The sequence below is a fragment of the Myotis lucifugus genome, unplaced genomic scaffold, assembly GCF_000147115.1.
Source record: "Myotis lucifugus unplaced genomic scaffold, Myoluc2.0 scaffold_8, whole genome shotgun sequence".
Lineage (NCBI taxonomy): Eukaryota > Metazoa > Chordata > Mammalia > Chiroptera > Vespertilionidae > Myotis > Myotis lucifugus.
The window spans coordinates 16,130,751-16,156,519 of record NW_005871056.1 but is presented as its reverse complement, the minus strand read 5'-3'; the positions used below and the strand labels follow the sequence as shown (position 1 = coordinate 16,156,519).

Sequence of the window (25,769 nt, the reverse complement as noted above, 5' to 3'; positions counted from 1 at the left end):
GGGTGTGGGATGCCAGGAATGAGACAAAGACCAAATCCGACCTGTTATTATAAACCACAGTGTCACACTTTCCCCCAGCCTGGCCACTTCCTTCTCTCCCCACTTCCTTGGCTCCAGGGAACCAACCAACTGGACCACTCTGCGCCTGGACCACTAAATAGGGATAAAACTAAGGTCTGTCCTGTTTCCCCTAAAACAGCGGTTCTCAACCTGTGGGTCGAGACCCCTTTGGCAGTCGAACGGCCTTTTCACAGGGGTCGCCTAAGACCATCCTGCATATCAGATATTTACATTACGATTCATAACAGTAGCAACATTACAGTTATGAAGTAGCAACGAAAATAATTTTATGGTTGGGTCACAACATGAGGAACTGTATTTAAAGGGCCAGAAGGTTGAGAACCACTGCCCTAAAAAAATTAATTCCTCAACCCAAAGGCACACAAACAGCAGACATATATATGCATGCGGGTAAAAATTAAAACAACTTAATGCTAGCTCTGCAACATATTAAAATGAAATATTACAGTGATCCCTCACATATCTGAGCAAAACAAAGACTTCCTGTGTATCTGAACAAAATAAAGACCAACCACAAAAGTTCCATTTCAGTAGGAATAGCTTTTATTTTATTTTTTAAAAATATATTTTTATTGATTTCAGAGAGGAAGGGAGAGGGAAAGAGAGACAGAAACATCAATGATGAGAGAGAATCATTGATCAGCTGCCTTCTGCACGCCCCACACTGAGGATTGAGCCCACAACCCAGGCATGTGCCCTGATGGGAAACTGAACCATGACCTCCTGGCTCATAGATTGACGTTCAACCACTGAGCCACCCCGGCTGGGTGGAATGGCTTTCATTCATTGGGCAGAGGTGCCAAGTCTATCAGATAAATGCAACCTGAGGAATGTCCTTTGCTGCCTCAGTTTAATGATACTATTGAATGTCTCAAAATGTTGCTTCCTGGGCTGACCAAGGACTCTTCTCTACAGCACCCTATTAAACCTCTGACAGTGATTCCTACACTTCCTATTATCTTTGTGTCCTTCGACCTGGGCGCAATTTAAACTAGGAATGGCTGGGACACGTTATTTCCTTTCTGAGCCTCAGCAGCTGGCCCTGCACTTCTAACCCTGACACCGGCCCCGGTAACCACCAAAGGCATCTTCCCGATTTCCAATCTGTCAAGCCCCTTCCTCACTGCACATCTAGATCTTGTAGCTCTTCTTGCCTGAGTTCTGGAAAGAATGTGCTGTTTCCCATAAAAGAACAACCACAGGGAGGGGGCGGGAGACAGGGATATCTGTAATACTTTCAATAATAAAGATAAAAAATTTTAAAAAAAAGAACTGGGAAGAAACACATTTGCTTCCCCTGAGGGCATTTAAATTTGCGACTCTGACACTGTCCTCATGTCATCCTATTAGTATCTATCCTATGTTACAGGTCAGAAAACTCAGGTTCAAGGTCATGACAGGTAGATCCGCTCAGGTCAGTATGACCCAGAAGCCCATGCTCTTCAGACCCACAGGATTCTGCATTCTCCACTGAGCTACCTTGTTTCCTACCCCAGTCCACTCTCTGAGAGCTCTGGCTGTTGAGAACTCCCTCCTTATGTGAAGTCCCAAATCCACTTTTCTCCTGCAAGCATAGCATTCATGTGAAGAGAAAGGGAGGCAGGAGAGTCTGGGGGCTGGGTGCCAATGGCTGCCCAGTAGGCTCGGCTCAGCTGGGGCCAGCAGTGTCTGCTGTCCAGACAGACTGCCCTGGCATGACGGCCCCAGCATTCCCACAGAGCCGGAGGCTGTGGGCTCGAAAGGAATCAGGTGCTCATGTGCCAATAGGCAAAAAGCAGAAGATCCCTGGAGACCAGAAGTGGGGGTTGGGGCACCGGGAGGGCAGAGGGGAGGCAGGAGCCTGGAACACAGCCCTGATGTGGAGCAGGGGTTGACTGGATGCGCTTTGAAGACAGGCAGGAGCCACGAGCCAGAGGACGCTTGGCCTTTGGAAGCTAGCACGGCAGGAAGTAATTCTGCTGGCCTGCTGACACCTGGACGCTAGGACTTCTGAACTCCAGAGTGTAGACAGAAATGTCTTGTTAATTTACAAGTTTTCATTCATTACAGCAGCTAAAGGAAACTAGTTCAGTTAGAATTTTGGATCCTTTCACCATACATTAATTTTGTAGGGCTGTCGTAAGAAAGCACCACAAACAGAGTGGCTCAAATAACAGAAATTTATCCTGCTGTGGTTCTGGAGGCTACATGTTGGATCCAGGCACCTGCAGGGCGGCACCACCTCTAAAGGTGCCAGGGAAGGGTCTGTTCCAGGCATCTCTCTTAGCTTTGGGGGGTTCCTGGGCTTGTGGCACAGAACTCCAGTCTTCACATGGCATCTCCCTGTGTGCGTGTCCATTTCTGTGTCCACATTTCCCCCTTTTTGTAAGGACATAGTCATGTGGGATGAGAGCCCATCCCGAGGAGCACATATTAACTTGATCATCTACAAAGACTCTATTCTAAATAACGTCCCAAACAGTGATTCCATATGCCCCAACCTCTTAAACCATGGAGCCCAAACAAGGCTCCACGTAGAGTCTGACCAGTGTAGAGCTGAGTAAAACAGTCACCTCCATCATTCTAGCAGATACGTCTCTGCTAATGCATCCTGAGATCACATTGTCATTTTTGGGAACCATTACAAAAATCTCCAAAATATCTGGTAGGAATCAGGTACCAAAGTGTGGTAAGAAGAGATGGTTTTCTTATCCTCATTACATAGATGAGTAAACGGAAGCATGGAGGACAGACCAGCTGATTGGCATGTGGCCATTACTCCCAGCTCTCTTTCCAAATCCCAAGCTCTCCCCTCCACCAACCAAGACTCTCTGACTGTCAGATTCTTCATCTGTAAAATGCAGAAGATGGGTCTCTTCCAGCTCTGTAATGCTGTGATTTATCTTCTAAATGCAAACTCTGAAAGCAGTAGTGAACAGAAAAATAGAGGCCTTCTGCCTAGATCTAAAATGCCTAGGAAAAAGAAAAAAGTTTCCTTTTCTATTACTCATCCTAGCCTTTTTTTTAAATCCTCACCCAAGGATATGCTATTTATTTATTTTTTTAGAGAAAGAGGGGAAGGGAGAGGGAGAAAAAGAGAGAAAGAGAGAAATATTGATTGGTTACCTCCTGTATGCCCCAACCAGGGACTGAACCTGCAACCTAGGTATGTGCCCTGACAAGGAGTGAATCCACAACCCTTTGGTGTATGGGATGCTGCTCCAACCACTGAGCCACCTGGCAGGGTGCCTTATTTTTTTCATAATTGATATAGCTTGCTGGTTAGTGGTAGCTCTAAATTTGACAGTTAATTGAGCCTGCCGATTGAAGGGCTACAACTTTCTCAATGACTTGATCTATATCATCTTTCCTATTATTTCCTCTTTTCATACTCCACAAACTTTTGTCTTTTCGCACATCCCATTTTCAAAGATGTTCCTCTCTCTCCAAAACAACAACAAATGTCTTTAAAATAAGAAGCAGAGTCCTCCATAAAACCGCAGGCAAAAATGGGCTCTGGGAAGTCACTCTCCCTCCTTCCCTGTGTCTCACGTCAGGAGCATCGCCCCAGGGCTGACTTGACAGCCTCATCTTTCAGTGTGCTCTTCCCAACGTTTTCTCCAGGCTGCACAGGCCTGTTGGTGCCCGTTAGGGTTTCTCCCTGTGCGTGAGAAATGCGGCAGGTTCACCATCCACGTCTGACAGGTGAGGACACGGGGCACAGAGAAGGTAAATAGCTGAGCCGCAGTCACAAAGTTGGGGAGTGATGGGGACAAAGGACCTCAAGACTAAGGGCTGCTGGGTTAAGTGCTCGTTGCTACATCGCCTTTGGAAACAGGATTGTCATATGAAATGAGAGACAGCTCTGCCTCTCTGCCTCCAATCACCCTTCTGGTTCAGCTGAAGGGTTACCACCCCCAGAAAGCACTCACTGGTCACCTCGGACCACAGCATTTCCTTCCTCTGGGATCCAAAATCTGTATGGGCTGCCCCACAACCTTGGCCCTCATCACTGATCATCAGATCCAGGTTGCAACAGTTTCACACAACAAATGAACCAACTTACACACTCCATGGGGTGTTAGCATAACACCAGCACTCAGTGAACTCAACAAATGGTAGTTGCTATGACTTCTATTATCACTCATGCTCCCAGTTACTATGACCAGGAATCAAGCTACCCCCAAATTAGTGACATTAAAAAAAGTCTAATGCTTAGGGACACTGGTATACATATTTTAAAATTTTTAAAAGGCACAAAGAAGATAGCGTGGCTCTGTTCCATGATGTCTGGGCTGCAGCTGGAAGGTGTGAAGGTTTAGGGGTGACTCGGAGACAGCACTGGAGTCATCCAAAGCCTCATTCACTCACACGTTTCAAGGCTGATGTTGGCTGACAGCTGGGACCTCAGCTTTTCCTGTGGTCTCACCACATGGGCTAGTTTGGGCTTCCTCACAATATGGCAGCTGAGTTCCAAGGGCAAGAATCCTGAGAGGACAGAGCCAGGAAGCTATATCCTTCCATGGCCTGGCCCAACGTGCATCGAGTCAGCTCTGCGGCACCCTGCGAGTCCGAGTAATCCAAACCCCGGTCCAGATTGAAGGGAGGAACACAGACCCATCTCCTGGTGGAAGGAGTGTCAGTCCCATTGTAAGAACACAGATACAGCCAGCCCCGTTCTAAGAAGACAGATGCAGCCATCTTTGAAAAATACCATTTTCCGTAATCATTACCGTCATCTGCTACCATGCCTTCTCCTTTAGGATGCGTCTCTTCCAGGTGGCTCCCCCAACCCTGTGGCAATCCTGCTGCCCCAGTTTTCACCACACGACTGGTCCAGCAGTGGGCGAAGCTCGCGCCCAGGCGCAGATTCCTGCCATGTCCCACATGAACACAAGCAACAACTTTCTTGCTTTGTCCCAATCACTTTGCAGGAGGAAGCGCATATTCCTAGGACCTGGGCCCCAGACAGGAGGATAAAACAAACAAAAACAAAAACCCAGGCAGTTCCTAAGAGATTTAGCTGCAGAGTTTTCTAGTTGCCAATCGTTTATCCCTAGTGCCACTGTGGGGGCTGACCATGTGCTCAGCTTAAAGTCTACATTTCTAGCCTCCTTTGCCAAGAGGGGTGACCAACGAGAAATAAACAGAAGTTGTTTAGTGGGAAAGCTTTCTGTGGCAGCCGATTCAGCTGGCAGATGCCTTTTCCTTCCCTGTGCTTTCCTTTATTCTTGTCTAGACTCAGATGCAACGGCTGGAAGAGCAGCAGTTAGCCTGTGCCCTGAGGTGGCTTTGAGAATAGCAGGGCAGGAAGATGGAGGTCTGGGCCTCATGACACCATGTGGCCACCACCGAAGTTCTGAACTACCCGTTTGTACTACGTGAGAGAGAAAGAAAAAGCCCCTACCGTGTACAAGCCACTACTGTTTTGCATCTTTATTATTAGTAAGTAGCCAATCACAGTTATGAGAGAGCCCTTATTACCTCCAGCTTTTTGATCAGTCTTCCTGCCTCAAACCTCACCCAGTTCCAATCGCCAGTGACGTTCCTCACACACAAATCTGATAAAGACCCTCTGCTGCTCTGAAGTCGCCAATGGCTTCCCAGCACCTCTAGATAAAATGCATACTCTTTAGTATGACATTCAGGATCCTTCATACCCCAGCCCCAGCAGAGCCTGATCTCCTGGCCTACACCCCAGACGACCCATGCTCCAGCCACTGCACACTCCTCAGCTTTCTAGTTCACACTAGTCCTCATGTCTATAGCCCTCCTATGTGAAATGTTCTATGTGGTGATCTCCTGCTTGTTCTTAGCACCTTATTCCAAAGCCTACTTCCTCCAGGAAGCCTTCCCTGATGCCCTCAGAGTGAGCCATTGCCTCCTCTGGACTTCTAAGGCAAGTTCTTTGTAAAAATGCCTCTGATCTGTAGCACTGTATTACAATTTATTTTTTTATAGGTATGTTCCCCTAAACTGAGTTCTTCAAGGCAGGGACAGGGACTGATAGGTCTGTTTAGCCCCACTGTTAGCAAATCCCGAATGAGTGAGTAGATGGATGGATGAGTGGATGTATAGACCCTGGTCCCTGGGGACACAGAGTCTTCATTCTTCATGCTGCGGAGACTTCGAGTGATGGCTGAGTTGGAAGAGGACACATAAAAACTGAGCAGGCACCTAAGAGAGGTGCACCCAGCGATGCCCGCGGTCCATGAGGAAGCTATCGCTATGGGTAGGACCAAGAGCAGCGTAAACGTGGACCTCGCCATGTGGCGTCAAGAAGACAGAGGAGGGTGGGCATCCCCATCGGTGGTCTCCTTCCCTGTCCCACCCCCATGTCACAGTCCATCAACTCCCTGTCCAGGGAAAACCCCAGAAGGATGAAAATCTCTACTCCAGGCCACCAAGTAGCCGGGCCAGGTAAGAACTACTCTAACACGAATCCCTCCCAGCCAGCATTTCAGTTCCTTGGTGAAGCCCTTTCCCACACATGAGCTGGCCTCCTCCTCCCAACAAAGGCAAACAGGGCCCGATTATTATCAGGGGCCCATTTTACAGGCGGGCACATGGTGGCCCAGAGAGGGGAGGTGTGTCCACCTCACACAGCCAGCAAGAGGCAGAGCCAGGGCCCCACCACTCCCCTAGGAGCTCAAACGCTGACACGGTGGTGACATGGTGGGGCAAATTCCAGGACCTCAACCAACAGCCCAGCTGGAGCTGTGGGCGGGAGCAGCGGGGGTGCCAGGCCCTCTGCCCTGTGAGGCCCAGTGCCGCAGCAGCCCCCTTTAAGGAGCTCTGGGCCACCCAGCAGAGCGCCGATCTTAATTTTAGCTTGGAGGCCTGCCACCGAGGCTTTGGTGAGAGGCAGGCTGGAGCTATGTGGGACAGCTGTCAGCTGGCATGCTGGGTGGGGCCTATTTAGCCGGCTGGGGCACAAGCCTGGGGACACTGAACTGGTGTCCCTGCCCCGAGTCTTTCCCCCCGGGTCTCCCAGCCCCACGATGATGGCCGAAGAGAACACAGACCTGGAGGCCCAGATCGTCAAGGACATCCACTGCAAGGAGATCGACCTGGTGAACCGGGACCCCAAGAACATTAACGAGGACATAGTGAAGGTAGGCTCGGGCCTGCCCCGGCGCCGCCCGCCCAGAGGGTGTGGGGTGTGCAGAGCAGTGGGTGCTGGACGGGAGGGCTCTGCTCCACACAGTCAGCTTCCCTGGAAAGAGGCCTAGTCCCTCTGTCTTCTCCAATTCCCCCCTGAAAACCCAGCCTGTACACCCCCCAAAGGACCTTTACATAAACAAGAGCAAGAGTGAGCCACACCCGGGTGACCCAGGCGTTGACTGGGCGGGGAGCATGTCACAGAGCCCTACTACTCTGAAGCGCTTCCCACTGGCTCCTGGCCCTCGTCCCAGGATGAAGACGAGGTGGCCAACATGGGCTCTCCTCCAGGCCAGGGGGCATTTCTGCGGTCTCCACAGTGGACTCGGGGCTAATCCCTGGAGGGCAGCTTCTGCCAGGGCTGGTGGCCCTCCCAGGGGCACTCACCACCCCCGCCCTGTGGCACTGCCCAATGTCCACCCCCCAGGTATGGGGCCATGCCCAGCACTCCTGCCAGCCCCCGACCTGACCCCTGGTCCAGGGACCAGGCCAGGGCAGAGGCCTCTCAGAGAGCACCCAGGCCCCTGAAAGGAAATGCTCAGATGGGGGACAGGTGGGCAGCCTTAGGGAGTCAGCCCCACCCACGGCCACTGCCAGAATCAGGCCCCTTTCCTCGCCCGGCTGCCTCCAGACCCACACCCTCACTCCAACCTCCGCTTGGTACCCACAGGGATCTTCCTACAGCTGACCCGCTGGGAGCAGGGGCCCAGCCACCAGCATCAGAGTCACTGTTAGGGCTGTTAGAAGGGGCCTGAGCCTCCTGATCCTGCTGAAGGCATCAGACCTCAGACAAGCACTTTCCAATGGAAACAATGTGACCCATTACAATTCACCCCACGTAATTGTACATTTTCTAGCAGCCATGATTTTAAAAAGGAAAAAGAGATACTAATTTTCATACTTACGATTTAAAAGGGATATTAATTTTCATACTTTGATTTCACCCAGTATATCCAAAACAGTATCATTGTAATATGTAACCAATACAAAACAATGATCAATGAACTACTGCCCAGTCTTTTTTTGGCTTCAAAATCCAGTGTGTATCTTAGACTCGGGGTGCATCTCAATTCAGACTCCAAATTTTTATCAGGAATCCTTGCTCTGTATGTAATTGCATAAAATGTACAGTTGAAATGCCCAAATAAACTCACATGCCCAAATTGTTCCAAACATTTTTAAAAGTTTGCCAATCCTAGAACCGAATATCAGTTTTTACATTTTAATTAAAATTATACAAACCTTAGAATTCTTAAGTTGTACTGGCCACAGCCGGGTGTACTGGCCCAAAGCTCACGGCCACTGAATGACACGGTGTGGCTCAGAACCGTCCTGAGCACCCTGCCCTGCCATCCTTCAGTGGGCACTGCCCATGCTGAGTCTAACTTCTCCCCCTGGCTTTCAAACCCCAGCACCATCTTGATCCCAACCTTCTCCCACCTTCCAGCCCACATGCCAGGAGCTGACCACACCCACCAGGACACACTCCTGTGTCTGTGCCAGGAGCACCCAGCTCCTCACCTCCACATGGTGAAGGCCCTACTCAGCCTTCAAGACCCAACTCAACCGTCACCTCCACCAGAAGCCTTCCTCAACTCCTCCAGGCAGTTGGTGGCTGGCTCTTCACTCAGGGCGTTTACTCCAGAACAGCTCATGCTATGCTAGTATTGCATTTATATATGTATGTCATTGCTGGTGGAGATAGGATAATTACAGCACATGGTGAAAAGGCTGCAAAGGGAGCATTAGGGGGCAAATTTTGCAAGCTAAAAGGCGCGAGGTAAATGGCAAATAGTATTCGTCACGGTTTGCTCAGTGTGGTCTAGAGGGAACAGTCCCACACTTGACTTTAACAGATCTGGTTTCAAACCCAGGCTCTTCTACCTAAAAATGAGGATGCTGGACAAGTCACCTAGGTTTTCGGAGTCTGCGTTTCCTCTGTGAAATGAACATAATATCATAATATCCACCAGGAACATGAATCTCAGAGCAGCTCTGTGCAATAGAAATATACCGTGAGGATTAAGCGTAACAAGGGGTTTGAGAGTGCCTGGCACAGTCCCTGGCACACAGCAAGGATGTGATGAGTGTGAGCTGAGTGGGAGCCCGGAGGAGCTTGCAGGAAAGAGAACTGAGCCAGCGCCAGGTTTTGCTCCCAGGCTCCCCTCTGGCAGCCCCTCTGCTGGGAATGGAGAACAGGACCCCAAGAGAGAATGTGGTTTCCAAAGGAGACCCGCAGTAGGAGACAAATGGAGACTGTCGGGCCCTCCTGAGCCGGGAGTGGGCCTGCCAGGCTCTAGGCCCAGATTATAAACCAAAGGAGGGATGGGGGGGCCCACAGATGCAGCTGCTCACGCCGCCTCCCCTGGGGCTGAGCCCCAGAAAAATGTTTCTCCCATAAGAGATAATAATCTTGTTAATTATTTGGTAGAGGTATTGGCCATTCCCTGGTTTGGATAGTTATTTAACTTTTCTTTTTCTTTTCTTTTTTTTTTCATGAGTGAAAAGTGAAAACGTTTTGAAATTTAGAACAGGGATCTTAAAATCAAGTCAGACAAATACCACAAAATAGACTTCAATCAGACTTCAGGGTGGTGTAATGGTCTGTGAGGGAATTCAGAGAGGAGGGAGGAAGAGAGGAGAGCGTGGATCACCTGGGCGTTTTTCATCACCTGGGGAGAAGACCAGATGGAAGGAGGAAGAAAGAAAAGGGGGTGAGGGGTGAGGGAGACAGGCTGAGATGAAGGCTCGGAAGGCATCTGCTAGGGATGGTTTCATGAGTGGTAATGGCTCCATGTGGTCTAGGATGAGTGATACAGGAAGGTGTTGAAATGAGACTGGGTACAGAGACCTAAGTTCTGGTCGCAGTCCTGACACTAACTTGCTGTGTGATTCTGGGAAAACACCTTTCCCTCTCTGGTCCTGAAGAGGGAGATAGATCCAATGTGCCATGGATCTGACCCCCAGCAGAGGGGAGGCACTCCCTTTAGTCTTTCCAGAGCTCCAACCTCCCCAAACTTCCTGAGCAAGGCCTGGGGCTGCCCTTGAACCCAGGTGGGAAATAGGTGCTAAGACAGAGGGGAGACCTGTACAGCCCAATAGACTTGAACTGTGTTCTCCAAGATTCTGGGCCAGGCCCAGGGCTGAGGAGCTGGGAAAACACACCCATTCCCTCTGCTCCCACCATCACCACCATTCGTGGAGCACTGACTCCACGGATCACTGCTGAGTGCCTGCCATGTGCCAGGCACTGTGCTGTCTCAGACCCCATGCCCGGCTCTAGGGGGTGTCGGGGGTGAATGTGCGCCAATGGTCCTCGGGGCTCCAGCCCGCCAGTGAGGACACCTTTCCCTGCAGACCCACGTTGCACAGCCTCCAGCCCTCTCCCCATGCATTCCTGCAGGCCCCAGCCCCACCCTGAGTCCTCCTGAGTTATTTCTGAGGGCCCAGGCGGCTCTCTCCCTGCCTCACAACGAGACTCCAGGTGCTGTCGCAGTGACACTTGAGCACAGAGGGCCATGCAGGCCCTTCAGTTTCTGGCCCCACCCGCTCTCTCCTTAGGCACTAAAAGTCGGCCCTTCAAACAGGGCAGGGACAGACACGGTCCCAGCCCAACACTCTAGATTCCATCCCACCCCCAACCCACACCTGCCTGCAGAAAAACACACAAGCCACAGCCTTTGCTGCAAACACCCAGAGGGCCAGCTCTACCAGCTCTGCTCCCCATGTGGGCCCCCTGGACACGCTGGACAAACTGACCTGCACTTCCTCCTTCTTCTCAAGAAGCAGCCAACCCAACTGGCAAGAGGAGATAAAACTAACAAGTGTTCAGGGAGCTGCTAAATGCCATAAATTCAGGCCAGCTGAAGTGCCCCGGAGGGGGGGCGGGCGGTGGTTAAGAAGAAGACATCACTCTCATCTGGGAAAATCAGGAGCCAGATTCAGGGCGGGTGGTATCCAGATGCATTTTTTAAAAAAGGGAACAATTTTAAGTGTGGAAAGGGGAGAACAGGCTTTCCCAGAGGAGGAAACAAAATAAGCAAAGGCCACAATTATTGAGAAGAATGTAGGGCAGAGTCAGAGGCCCCTCCCCCACTTCCCCCACCCCAGGTCCAGGCAGACAGGACAGGACTATCGGGTCACGCACGGCACTGCCCCAGGAAGCCCTGGACCATCAGCCAGGCCGAGCTGGCTCACAGATGAAACCTCTTTGCTGTTCTGACTGCGGGAGAAAGGGGGACTAAGACAAAGCAACGCATCTGAAAGGGAATTGGAGGGCGAGAAGGCAAAGGGGCAGGTTGAAGTTGGATTGTGGGAGGTCACCCAATCTGCCAGTCGTTCCACATGGCAATGCCTTTCAGAAATGCCTTGCCCTCTGTCAGGTATCACCAGGAAGGGCCACTCTGGACTACCTCACACTGAGGTATTTATAAGTTAGTGTTACGGGAACTTCTGGATATCAGCTAGTCTAGAGTTCTTCAAAATATGGCCCACTTCCCTGGGGAGCTTGTAAAATGCAGATTTCTTGGACCTGCCACCAGAAATTCTTATTAACCAGGATCAGTGAATGTTTTGCACTTTCAAGTGCAAATAAGTCCCCTTTATCCTATAGAAGACAAACTTGGAGTCCAGAGTTACCACCAGATTTCCCTAAAGACACACTGTATCAGCTATGTATTGCTGTGTAACAAATCATCCCAAAACTTGAGGCTTAAAGCAACCACCATCTGATGATCTCTCACTGTCCTGTGGGTTGAGCAGGCTCAGCGGGGCAGCCTGCAGGGCTCACTGCCGGCAGCTCCTGTAGCTGCAGTCAGATGACAGCGGGGGCTGCAACCACCTGGGGCCTCGCCTGAGCTGGAACATCCAAGATGGCTCATTCACATGCCTGGCACCTTGGCGGGTATGGCTGGGAGGCGAGGCGAGGCTCCAATGCTGGGATGGCTGGGCCTCTATCTCTATGTCGTTTTGGGCCTCTCCCTTTATGTGGCCTCTCCACCAGTCTCCAGAGCAGGGTGTGGCAATGGACTGGTCTCTAGATTAGGGTATAAAAGTGAACTTCTAATGTGGCTTAGAGCTCCCCAAAGCAGAGGCTGCCACGCCCTCCTAAGGCTTAGCTCTGGAAATGGCACAGCATCCCTTCTCCCTCGTTCTGGTGGTTAAAGCAAGTTGCAGGGCAAGCCCAGACTCAATGAGGATGAGACGATGCGAGATCATAAACGCTGAGAGGCATGACTAATCAGGGGGCATCTTTGAAGACTAGCCCACCCCCCACCAAAATCTGGTGCCAGGCATGCCTAGAACTCAGCCCAGGGCTATTTCTACTGCTCTCCTTCCCACCCGCACCGACTTCCTGAAGGCAGAGACTGACGGGGTAGGAGGGAAAGGACAGGGCTCAGGAGCCCTGTTGGGGGTTCTTCCGATAGGTCCTTTCTCTCGCCCTGGAGCCTTCTGTCATCTCAGTCTCTTCACAGCTCTTTTACATGAGCCCAAGTAAGACCCAGCCCAGGCGACCCAGATCCATCCTGTAGGGTGCTCTGGCCCTCAAGCTACAAGGAACCCCTCACCTCGCCTCCCGCCCTCAGAACTGGCCTGTGCCGCCATCTGTGCCTCATCTCCTGCTGGGGTACCGGGCCCTGCGATGACCGTGGCCAGGGACAGGGCAGAGGGAATTCAGGACTTGGTGTCAGGCCAACGTGGGCTCCACCCTGCTCGCCCCTTACATGCTGGGTGAAACACTAGATATGATCCCTGGCCAGAAACCAGCATTGACAGGGCCAAATTATGGGTGTTGCTATGGTTATTCCAGATTGTACAGAATTATATTAATGTTATTACCAATTACACAAAAAGCAAAGCTTTGCCATTTTTCAACTGTTTTGCTGCAATCACCTCATGTTAGCTTCCTACTTTCTAGGCCAGTGTTTCTTAAACTATCTCAGTAGAGGGTCCCTTTTATTACTATTTTTCCAATCTGTTTATACACCAATACTTTTGTAAAATGTAATAAAAACTAATTACTAGAGAAATCAAATCAATAAAAGGCATCCACAATGTAAGCTCCAATTTTTAGTATGATTAGAGTCAATAGACATAAAACTACTGGGTCAAATGGCTGTGAATATTTCTAAATGCTCACTCTCCACTTCTGCACCTGCCTGGCGTGGAGGGGCACTGACTGAGGACCACCCTTTATGGAGCAAGGTAATAAGCGAACAAACTACGACCCAGCAAAGCTAAGCCACCCCCTGGGTCTTCTGACTCCAAAACTAAGTCTGTGTTATAAGGGTCTTGACCTAATCCTCTGATAGAGTTAAAAAATAAAAACAAAAAGTCCCAGAGGCCCGAGAGGGAAAGCACCAGGCCCCAAATCACACAGTGGTCACTCAGTGGTCAAGTGGAGGCTGGGACCAGACGTCTACCAAATACCCTCTCCAGAGTGTCCAGGGCCCTGGATGCCCAAGGACTGAATCATGTGGGCATGTGGGGGAGGTATTTTTGACAGGAGGTGGCTGCTGGCCTCCCCCGCATCCTCCAGCAGCGCCTGGTCCTGCTGCCTGGCACCCTCCCTGCCCTCTGAGACTGCGGGGGCTGCGCTGGCTGGTTCCGATTAATCAACTGGCCCTCTTGCTGTTCCAAAAATAAATATGCCAGAGAAGGGGGCACCAACTGAACGAGCGGCCACATTCCCCGCCTCCGCCTCCCACCCCTCCCTCCAGCTGCACACGGAGCTGCCCATGGACCCAGCCCCCGCCCCACCACCCTCCCAAACAGCCATCTCCCCTCCAGCTCCTGAAAACGGATTAAGAAATGAAGTCACCGTGTGCTTCTGATACACAGGCATGACTGCCTAGAGCTGCCTGCACCGGGTCTTATAAATACCTCCCCAAACTAGCACGCTATCTCCATGCTTAATCCCAGTTAGGGGAACAGCTGCCTCCTCCCAGCCCAGCCCATCCCTCTCAGGGCACATTTTCTGATTCACAGATCAGTTGCCCCATGCGTAGTGCCCAAGGGCAATTACTGAAAATACAAATGTCAGCACCAATGGCTTCTGCAACAAAATGAATGATAATTAAAAGACACAACAGAGAGATCCTTGGGGGTAGGATTGTTACTGTAAGTAGGAGATGAGGGAAAAGAGGACCTGTCCATTTTATCAGTGCAGGCTGAGGTGTGTGCGTGCGTGTACATACACACACATACACACACACATACACACACACATACACACACACATTTATGGCTAGGTAGGCTGAAGAAGTGCACTTATGATCTGGGGTGTCAACAGATTTCCTTAAATATATTTTCATAGGAAGTTCCAAGCAACTGAACAAATAATGACTATCACCAGCACCTACCACATGCCAGGTGTCATGCTAAGCACTGGCCAAGAGGCGGTGTGCCTAACGCAGAGCGGATGTTGAATCAATACTTGTTGAGTTGAATGGATGGATGAGAAATTATTTCTATTCCTCATAACAAGGTTGTAAGAAGTAGTAAACCCATTTTACGATGAGAAAATGAAGTTCAAAGAGGTTAAGTTGCCAAAGTCATTCATCAGATCAGCAGCTACACTGGGGTGCACACCCAGATTTGGGACTCTCGTCTCCTGCTGAAAGCACGCTGTGACAACCACCAACAGCGAACAGTTCCTAATCAGTGTTCGGTGCCAGGCAATGCTCAGTATTTACATCTTTTAACGTACTGAATCCTCCAATAAGCTTCGTAAGCCTAGGGAAATGAGGCAAAGAAAAGCTACGCCACTTGCTGAAGGTCACAGAGCCATAAGGAGCAGAGCTGGACTCGAACCTTAGCAGTGTGGCTTCATCAGTCAGGGCTCTTCCCACTCTGTTGCCTCTTAGAGGCCAGACACAAACAACCAAATGTGTCGTGTGGAGGAATATGCTAGGATAAGTGAACAAATCGGGCTGGGCTGCAGCGGAGCCGGGGCCTTGCTGACTGCTGGGAGCAGGGTAGGGAGCTGGGAAGAAGGGCCCGGGGCGCTGCCTTGGGCAGGTCTTTACTGACAAGGACCAGTCCTCAGAGGGGCAGTCACCCTCCCCGACAGCAGCATCTACCCCGGGGTCTGACCCTGGCTGGGGCAGTGTGAAGCGCTCAGATTAGAATCAGGACGCCTAGATTCAGCCTGCGCCCTGCCTCCTCTGGCCTGCTTGCCCCCTGGGAGGTGAGAGGCAGGGCTGGGTAATCTGTGAGTGGGGAGGCGCCCTCCTAAGGAGCAGCCATAAGAAGGCTGGAGAGGCCACAGGTGCTCAGTGGGAGAGGGAAAGGAGGGAGGGCTGGTGGGGACACAGGCAGGGAGGCACGTCTGTGCCCAAATGCCTCCCTCTGCTGGCAAAGTTCCTGGGGCTGCAGCATGCTCCAGCGGCCAGCCTGGCACTAAGAGGCATGGGGCATGGACTGGGCATTGGCCACAGCGGAGGAGGGGCAGGCAGCAGGTTCCAGGGCCCATGAGTTTGGCTGCCCCTCCATAGCCATGGTGGGAGAACCCAGGGCAAGTCTGGAATGGTCCCCCGGGCCTCTACTCCCCAGCTGCTTGGGTTTGAGAGCTCCCCTAAGGAGCAGCAACTGGATTTTTGGCCCATATAAACCAGATGTAGATGCCAGCACTTCCCATCCACTCTTCAAAGCCATGAGACATTCTCCAACCAACTTGGGCTTTCTTTTCCAAACATCCAGCACACTACTTTTCCATCTCTGCCTCCAAACCACATGGCCCCCCAAATTCCCAGCCAGCCACCACCTCCTGGAAGCCCTCCAGGAAGAAGTGCCATCCTTCCAGGAGGTGAGGACCATATGCATGCTCTTCCCCTTCTATCCAGGGGGCTTCATGAGGCAGAAAGGGCCGGGGGCAAAATTTACAGGAGGGTCGGGGCAGGCCCTTTCTGATTCCCTAGTCCAGTGGTCGGCAAACTGCGGCTCGCGAGCCACATGCGGCTCTTTGGCCACTCGAGTGTGGCTCTTCCACAAAATACCACATGCGGGCGCACATGTATAGTGTGATTGAAACTTCGTGGCCCATGCGCAGAAGTCGGTATTTTGTGGAAGAGCCACACTCAAGGGGCCAAAGAGCCACAGTTTGCTGACCACTGCCCTAGTCAGCTTTTCCAGATTGAACTGCTGCCTGACATCTCACCCTCTACACTTTGCTCCCTGCTAACATGCCTCCATACGTGGAGCCTCAGCCAGAGCTGTCCCTGGGGACCCAGAGATGGAAGACATGGCGCAGGAGCCCAGAATCCAGTCATACGAGAAAAACAGGACTCAACCTTGAACGTACAGCACGGTTACACCCACTCCCTCCCCCAAAAAAAGTTACACTAGAAAGAATAGCACCAAAGCAATAATATTTTTAGTGCCAGAGAAATACAAATTGGAGATGGTCTTTGTTTTATTTTGTTTTTGCTATTCCCTTAATTTTCTGCAACGTGGCTATGTTATTTTATAATGAAAACTAACTGTAATAACACCATTGTGCATAGAGGAGAGAACCCTCCCCCCCCCAACAAAAGTGGGGAGTGGGCCCACCATGGAAGACTGAACTTTGAGCTCAGGCCCCAACAGCCCCCACCGGGGACCCCTCCCATTAGTCTGATTAGTCGGTGCCTTCATTCAACCAACTTTATTAAAATGGCCCGAGATGGTCACTACCCCATTTTACAGACAAGACAGCTAAAGTTTAGTGACACTAGATGGCATCACATATGAGAAAGCAGCTGGAACAGAGCTTAATGCACAGCAGGGACTCAAGAAAGGCTAGTTAAGTGGCTTAGTTGGAAGCTACCATTTTCTAAATCCACAGATTATCTTCCCACTTCCCTCAAGGGGCCTGAGTCACCCTTCAGGAGGCTGTGTGGATCGGGTTCTCTGGGCACCCACGTTCCAGCTGCACAGAGGGACGTTGTGGGCAATGGGGACAGGACATGTGAGGCCCCTGCCAGACTAGGTCAAGGAAACAACCTGCTTTCTCCTCAAGGTGCTTATCAGCAGGCTCGGCCCCTCTCAGATACCAGACTCCCTCACTGGCCGGAACGGCATGCCTCACTTTGCCACATGCCAGATCCTAGAATAGCTCTCAGACCTGTGCACCTCTAACTCATCCCCACCACCCGAACCAGGCGCCAGGTCCTGCCTGGACTCTCCAGCACGCCCAGCTGGTCTCACATGCATCTTCCCCACCACCCCAACCTGTGTCAGAGCGAGCTGCTCCCTGCACAGAGCCTTCTGAGGCTGCTCATCGCACGGACGTCTGTCCTGCCTGCCTCTCCAGCCTCACTCCTGTCGTCTAGGCTTGGACTTCGGGAAGCACCTGCATCTCCCTGAGAGCACACTGTCCCACCAGCTCCTCGCTCCCAGCAATCACTGCTCCTTCTGCCCCAAACTCTCTTTCTCAGCCCACAATCCTTCCCTAGACAGATGTCTCTTCCTCCAGGAAGCCTTCCCTTCCCCAGGCTGAGTTCAATGTCCTCCTGTGGGTGCACACAGCCCCTGCCCTTCCCTTACCCGAGCACTTATCACGGTGGTACAACTGCCTGCCATGAGCTCTGGGTCCACTGGAACCTTTGCTGCCCACCATCTTATCAGCAGGCACCCCTAAATCTTTCCAGCGTGACTATGATTGTCCAAATCCCTAGGATCATAAAATAATAGAATTTGAGAGCCATGCCTCTAGGCCTGCCTCCGACTTACCTTTGGCTTGAAGCAAGTCCCTCGGCTCCTCGGGCCTGCTTACCCACCCGTAAGGTGAGGGGTCAAGTCCCCCTCGGGACCTGCGGGGTCAGGAGCCCTCCAGGGTGGTCTGATGCTCACACACCGAAGCTTGAAAAACGGGTGGGGGCCGTGACTGAGGATCCCCTTCCTGCCCCCACAGGTGGACTTCGAGGACGTGATCGCGGAGCCCGTGGGCACCTACAGCTTCGACGGCGTGTGGAAGGTGAGCTACACCACCTTCACCGTCTCCAAGTACTGGTGCTACCGCCTGCTGTCCACGCTGCTGGGCGTGCCGCTGGCCCTGCTCTGGGGCTTCCTGTTCGCCTGCATCTCCTTCTGCCACATCTGGGCGGTGGTGCCGTGTATCAAGAGCTACCTGATCGAGATCCAGTGCATCAGCCACATCTACTCGCTCTGCATCCGCACCTTCTGCAACCCGCTCTTCGCCGCCCTGGGCCAGATGTGCAGCAGCATCAAGGTGTTGCTGCGGAAGGAAGTGTAAAGCCAGGTGAAGCGAGGGCAGGGGAGTTAAGCCAGGCTGGCCCCACGGAACTGCTCCCCGGTGACTGCTGGCGAGCTCTTGCTCTGTAAGGACTGCTATTTCCCCCCAAGACGGGAGCATTGAGTCTAGAGAAACCAGAAAGAAAAGAGAGCCCCGCCCCAGAAGCACAGTGGCCTTCCACTCTGCCCCCGTCCCTCCCTGGTGCCCCCGTGACTGGGTACGTGGGAAGATCATTTGCTAAGAGGCAGCTACTGAAAGTCTTTGCGATCACATGTACTGTAACAGCACAAACCAGCACTCTGTTCCCACCCAGGGTCGACCTGTCCACATGCGCCACCCAGGAAGCCACCAGGGACTGTGGGCACTGGGGGGTGGCTCCAATAAAGGGTTCCGGCTGCATTCGGAGAATGCTGTGTTTTGTGCGTGTCTGTCAGGTGCGTGTGTGTTCTGATCAGCTCCTAAAATAGATTTCGCTGCCCTGAGAAACCGACAGGGAACAAGCTGTTTGGCCCTTTCTCTTGTCCAAACCCAACAACCAGGGCAGAGTTTGGTTTCTATTGGGATTCTTCTTGGTAGCTGGGCATCTGCTCCCCAATGTTCCTTGGATTAGTTCACACTGACTCTGTTCCTCCCAGGCCAGCTAGAGGTCAACAACAGAAGAAAATGGCCCTTGGATGGAAGGGGTGGGGGCCCTCTCTGGCACCGCTGAGGCGAGGGCCTGGGGTCAACCCTCTCAGAACCTTCCCTGTGGCTCCCCAGACACTGAGCCCCTGGCATTGTCAGTTGGCACATGCACACCTTCAGCCCTGAGAGGTGTGATGAGAGTATAAGCCAGTGATGGCGAACCTTTTGAGCTCGGCGTGTCAGCATTTTGAAAAACCCTAACTTAACTCTGGTGCCGTGTCACATACAGAAATTTTTTGAAATTTGCAACCATAATAAAACAAAGACTTATATTTTTTGATATTTATTTTATATATTTAAATGCCATTTAACAAAGAAAAATCAACCAAAAAAATGAGTTCGCGTGTCACCTCTGACACGTGTGTCATAGGTTCGCCATCACTGGTATAAGGTCTAATGTGTGCACGTGTGGACTCACGGTGTAAATAAGCAGCAATAGAAAAGGCATGTCTCACCTCCTCCTCAACCCCCCTACCACCCCCCCCAATAAAAACCAGCTATCTTATATTCTTTAGGGATGCTTTTCCCAACTGTGTTATCTAGAACTTAGTCCCCCCACAAAAAGAGGGGATGGCTTCTGTTGTTAAATTTGTTTGGGAAATGCTATATATTCTCTTAAAAGATTTCCAATAGACACTGACACATTAAAAGCTCTGAGAAGTCCTGCAGAAAAGAAATTGGTTAGGCCCGTATCCCCCAATCCTATTTGACTTTTTAATGCAATAAGACTCATTTAAGTCTCATAAAATTAAGGTTTCACCGCACTTTCCAAGTTTTCAAAGGCATCACCTCATTGGTGCCTGGCCATGAACCAGTGGGTCAATGGGGCAGTGTGGTGGGATGAACCACACAGGAACTGGGAGACAGGGCGCAGGCAGCCTCCTTCTAGTCCTGCCTCTCCTCCTAGTTGCCTTCTCTGGCCTCAATTTTATCATCTACAAAATGATCTCTAATGCCCATTTCAGCTCTAAAATTTTACCCATTTTTGTTTTTTCTAGTGTCTTTTGAAGTTTTCAAACACAGAGGAAAAGTTGAAAGGTTTGTGGTGAACAACTATCCACCCACCACCTAGGCTCCACAACGAGCATTTTACTACTCCTGTTTCGTCACTTCTCTATCTGTCCACCAATCTCATCTTTCTCTGTGCATTATTAAATAAGCTGCAGATACCAATATATTTTGCTCTTAAACACATAACCAATCCCTTAGTTTTTTCCAAATGAGAAAGTTACAGCCCAAAGAGGTCAGCAGACTTGCCGAAAGGTGCACAGTAGCCAGCATCCGCTCTGCGGTCCCAGCCCACGCCTCTCTGCTCTACGAGGCTCTGCACATTCTCACGTGGACATGGCGAGCCCAGGCTCCTCCTGCTGAGAAATACTGAAGCCAGTATTACTGGCATCCTCCTCCAGGGACCTGCCCTTCCAACACCTCTTGAAATCATGAGGCCGTAGTTTCACACTTGGAATCTTGGGTTACACAGAGATTTGTCACCCTCTTGGCATTTGCTGAAACCTGATTTGACTAGGACTCCAATTTTTCATGTTCGCGCTCTTTCGCTGGGGGCAGAGTATGGCAGGTGCTCGATTACCTGTGAAGTTCATGGAACTGGAGAAAGGACACCCCCTTAGATGCATGTATGCCTCAGGAGTTCTGTTCCTTCCAGGAATCCCTTGAGAAGCAGGACACGGAACTGCACCCCGGGGAGTGGGGGGTGATGCGAATGGGCCAGAGGAGGGAGGTGGAGATCCACTCCCTCTTGTATCCTGCACCCAGGGAATGAGGCACTCTTGGTTAAACTGAAGGTTTGGGGCCCAGCTCCAGCGCGTGCCTCAGTAGTGGTGCCAGGAATGAACACAGACCCATTTGTGACTTCACAGGTGGCCCCTATATCCCACTTGAGGAAACACTTGCTAGGGTCCCTTCAAGGTGACAATGTAGAATCCTATTAGACTGTGGCACACAGTGGAGGTGGCTACATCATACAAGAGGTATGCTTCTGGGATGTGGAATGTTTTCTGAGAATTCTGATTCATGAGAGGACCTGTGCCCAAGGACGAGGGGACCAGGACCCCACCCCCCACCCCCCTCCCGCTGCCCGCCACAGCCCAGATGCACCTCTGTAATGATCAGGCAGGTAAGCATGCAGTTCTGCAAGGGAATTCAAGTGTGCAAGCACCAGATATGGTCATTGTTCTTAGGAGTGAGAAAGAGGACAAAACAATGTATGAAAAAAACAAGTTTATTAGATGCACCTTTTTTAAAGCAGTGAATGAAGCAGACATCTCATTGCTGGGCACACCACTCACCATTTGACACAGTACACAAGAGCCACCATAGCAGAACAAAATCAAGTAATTCACATTTTGTAGTAAGTGATATTTCATTGCAATTAAATTCAAAAAGGTTAAGCACTTTGAAATCAGGATCTTCATTTAAAAACGCAGCTTCCTGCAGTCTCAATCCATAGACCCATCCTGAGAGGACACCAATTGTGTGACAGATTTTTTTTCAGGGCCCAAAGAAATAAGGCTCAGAGTCTTCAAGTATTCACATTCCACGTCTGACCATCAGAACAATGACACATTCCAGAAGAAAATCTGTGTGCTCCAATCTACTGGCACCTCCAGCCACACGCTGGGTTTGTAAACTGGAGGAAGGAAACGACTGAGCTCCAGGTAGCATTCTGGACCCCATGCTCTTCCCTCCCGGCTTCTGTTGGGCAAAGGCTAAGAAACAGTGAACATATTCTCCAAGATGAGCCTGGGAAGGAGACGTGTACAGCCAGGGGTGCTGCTAAAATCAAATGTTACTGATTTGCTACAAAACACAGTGCCTGTGCCATATGAGACCCAAGGTACCATCCAGAGCTTGCACAGAACTAGGAAAGTGTCCCAGTTGGTTCTGGTGCCCAAGAATCTTGCAACTCCAGGGTTCACAGGAAGGCTGTGCCCCAGTCAGAATAATATACTGAGTCAGTCTCCTTGATCCCCAGTGGCTTTGTAGGCTGCTGGGATGACCACTTCCCTGGGAACAGCAGAGATGGGGGCATCTCTGGCTGGTGAGCAGAGAGGCTCAAATGCCAACAGACCCCACCCTTGCTGCACATGCAACCAGTGCCCCGGGGTCCTGTCCATAAGCACCGAGACCCTGAACCAGCATCCTGTTTGCTTCCCACAGAGCAAGTTGACACTCTGAGAGCAGCCACATCAACACTGTGCAATGCCTCTGGGTCCAAAGGTGATGCTTACTATCTTCAATCTCCAGTTTGTACTGCAGACCTGGAACTAAATGCTGAGACTTGAACACTGGCATGTCAGGGCCTGCCTCTCTTCTCCCTGTGCCTGTGTGTGTAGACTGCAGTGTGAAGGGGGAAGAGGAAAGTGTGTATGCAGAGAGTAGCCTTTTGGAAATGCTCTTACTGTACCACAGTGAGTCCAAAAATATCTGTGGAAATTTTAAAAATTCACAGTGCCCCAGAGTGCCATTGAGCTGGGCAGTCTCAGTCAGAAACCTCTGATCTATAACGTATTTAACAACTTGTAGGTACTTTTTGGACACCGTTATGTTCTGCCTCAAGGCTGAGAGGACATTTGAGAACATGTTAGGAAAGCCTTTGAGACCCCTGTGAGTTGTCTTTCTAAATAAAATATAACACCTGCAGCCACAAGGCCTCCCAGTGCCCTGCTAGAGTAGGGTGGGCGTCTCGTCACTGCTGGTCCTTTGGCCAAACTGGAAACACCAACTCTTGCAGAAAAACTAAGTATGAAAACCATGGGATTCCCGAAATGGTGAGTCACATAGAGAAACAAAGTGCTGGGAGGTAAGAGATTCCAAGGAATTCATCCTTCAAGCTGAATTGAGCTGGTGAAAATTTTTGTTTATTTTTTATATTTTTAAGTGTTTAATTCAGTGGTTTTTAGAATATTCTCAAAATTGTGCATCATCACTACTAATCCCAGAGCATTTTCATCACCCAAAAAAAGGAACCTTGTATCTATTAGCAGTCACTCCCCGTTCACCCCAGCGTCCAGCTCCTGGCCACCACTCTTCCATAATCTGTCTCTATAGATTTCCCTCTTCTGGATATTTCACATAAATGGAATTATATAGTATGTGGCTTTTTGCAATGGCTTCTATCATTTAGTATAATGTTTTCAAGGTTCATCCATATTATAGTATGTATCAGTACTTCATTTCTTTTTATTCTGAATAACATGTCATTATAGAGATATACATTTTGTTTATCCATTCATCAGTTGATAGATATTTGGGTTATTTCCATTTGTTGGCTATTATAAATTATGGTGCCATGAGCATTTATGTACCAGTTTTTGTGTGTATGCTTTAATTTCTCTTAAGTAAATACCTAGGAGTGGCATTTCTGGTGTTTCAACTTTTTGAGGAATTGCCAAATTATTTTCCAAAGTGGCTGCACTATTTTACATTCTTACCACAAGCAATGTACAAGCATTCCAATTTCTTTACATTCTTGCCCATCTCTTTGATTACAGCCATCTTAGTGGGTGTGAAGTGGTATTTCACTGTGGTTTTGATTTGCATTTTCCTAATGAATAATAATCCTGAGCATCCGTTCATGCGCTTACTGGTCAGTTATATTATTTTCTTTGGAGAAGATATAAAAATGTCTATTCACTTGTTAATTCAAATACATGTTTTGTCCATATTTGACATTGGCTTATTTGTCTTTTTATTATTAAGTTGTAAGAGTTCTTGATGTATTCTGGATACAAGTATATGATTTTGCAAATATTTCCTTTCTTTCATTCCGTGAGCAAGCTGTCTTTTCACTTTCTTGATAGTGTCCTTTGAAGCGTAAACATTTTGTGCCCATTTTTATGAGGTCCAATTTACCTAATTCTTCTTTCCTTGTGCTTTGGGTGTCATATCTAAAAAACCATTGCCTGATCCAAGGTCACAAAGATTTATGCCTATGTTTCTTCTAAGAGTTTTGTAGTTTTAGCTCTTACATTTAGGTCTTAAATGCATTTTGAGTTAATTTTTATATAGAGTGTGAGGTAGGGGTCCAACTTCATTCACTTGCATGTGGATAGCCAGTTGTCCCAGCACCATTTTTTGAAAAGACTATCATTCCTATTAAATTCTCTTGTCACACTTGCCAAAAATCAACTGGCCATACATCTAAGTATTTATATCTGTACTCTCTGTTCTACTCCATTGGTCAATGTGTCTGTCATTATGCCAGGACCAGACTGTTCTGATTACTGTAGCTTTCTAGTACATTCGAAAGCAGGAAGTGTGGATCCAATTTTGCTCTTCTTTTTCAAGGTTTATTTGGTTATTTGGGATTCCTAGCATTTTCATATGAATTTTAGGATCAGCTTATCAATGTATGCAAAGAGCCAGCTAGGATTTTGAGAGGAATAACATTAAATCTGTAGACCAATTTGGATAGTATTGTTAAGACCCAGGACAAAGGATGTCTCTCAATTTATTTAAGTCTTCTTCAATTTCTTTCAATGATATCCTGTAGTTTCCAAGGTATAAGTCTTTATTTCTTTCATTGAATTTATTTCTATTTTGTATTCTTTCTCATACTATTATAAATTTAATTATTTAATTTTATTGGCATATTGTTCATTGCTAGTATAAAGAAATACAATGACATCAAGCAGGTAGTGAAGCAAGCATGAGAGGGAGCCTCAAGGGCAGCCTGGGCTACACTGCGGACCAGGTTGTCTCCTGCGACTTTAACAGTGACACCCACTCCTCCATTTTCGATGCTGGGCTGGCATTGCCCTCAATGACCACTTCATCAAGTTCGTTTCCTGCTATGACAATGAATTTGGCTACAGCAACAGGTGGTGGACCTATGGCCCACATGGCCTCCAAGGAGTCAGAGCCCCCTGGACCACCAGCCCCAGCGAGAGGAAGACAGGCCCTCAGCTGCTGGGGAGTCCTTGCCCGAAATCAATCCCCCAGCACACTGAGAATCTCCTGACCTCCACAGTTTCCACCCAGACCCCCTGAAGAAGGGGAGGGGCTTAGGGAGCCCTACCTTGTCATGTACCATTAATAATATTCACTGTACCAGCAAAAAAAAAAAAAAGGAAGAAACAAAAAGAAATACAATTGATTTTTGTATAATGACCTTGTACTCTGAAATTTTGCTGAACTCATTAATTTTAATGGGTGTGTGTATGTGTACACATTCCTTAGAATTTTCTATGAATAAAATATCATGTCATCTACAAAGAGATTTACTTATTTTCCAATTTGGATCCCTTTTACTTCTTTCTTTCCCACTTGCTACTTAAATATTAGCTTGTTAAACATTTTAAATCCAAGTTTTAATCGGCTGCTTGTGCCAAACTCCTGTTCCCAGGGCCATCCTCTGACAAGAGGATGCTGGGTCAGCCACGCAGAGGCACACACTCTCTGGGGTCAGGAGGCTATGAGCACCACCACCCCATCTGAGGCCCTGCTCCACTCCTTACTCCAAGTTCAGGACACGAGGCTTCCATATATAATTGGTCACCAACTGTACACTTACTACTTTTCACAAGATCACAGAGTAAAGGAGAAAAGAGATACTGGAGTGAAAGTACAGGCCCGGGAAACACAAACAACCCGCCCAGCAGCCAGGCAGCAG

At 49.6% G+C, this 25,769-nt stretch overlaps 1 protein-coding gene across 1 annotated transcript; it reads left to right on the top strand.

The window, feature by feature from the left end:
* Window positions 1-6,985: 6,985 nt before the first annotated feature.
* Window positions 6,986-18,853, top strand: CAV3 (caveolin 3). The gene is made up of 2 exons (XM_006083907.3): window positions 6,986-7,175; window positions 18,113-18,853. The coding sequence occupies exons 1-2, from the start codon at window positions 7,062-7,064 to the stop codon at window positions 18,452-18,454; spliced, it is 456 nt and encodes a 151-aa protein (XP_006083969.1). The 5' UTR covers window positions 6,986-7,061; the 3' UTR covers window positions 18,455-18,853.
* The last annotated feature ends 6,916 nt before the right edge of the window (window positions 18,854-25,769 follow it).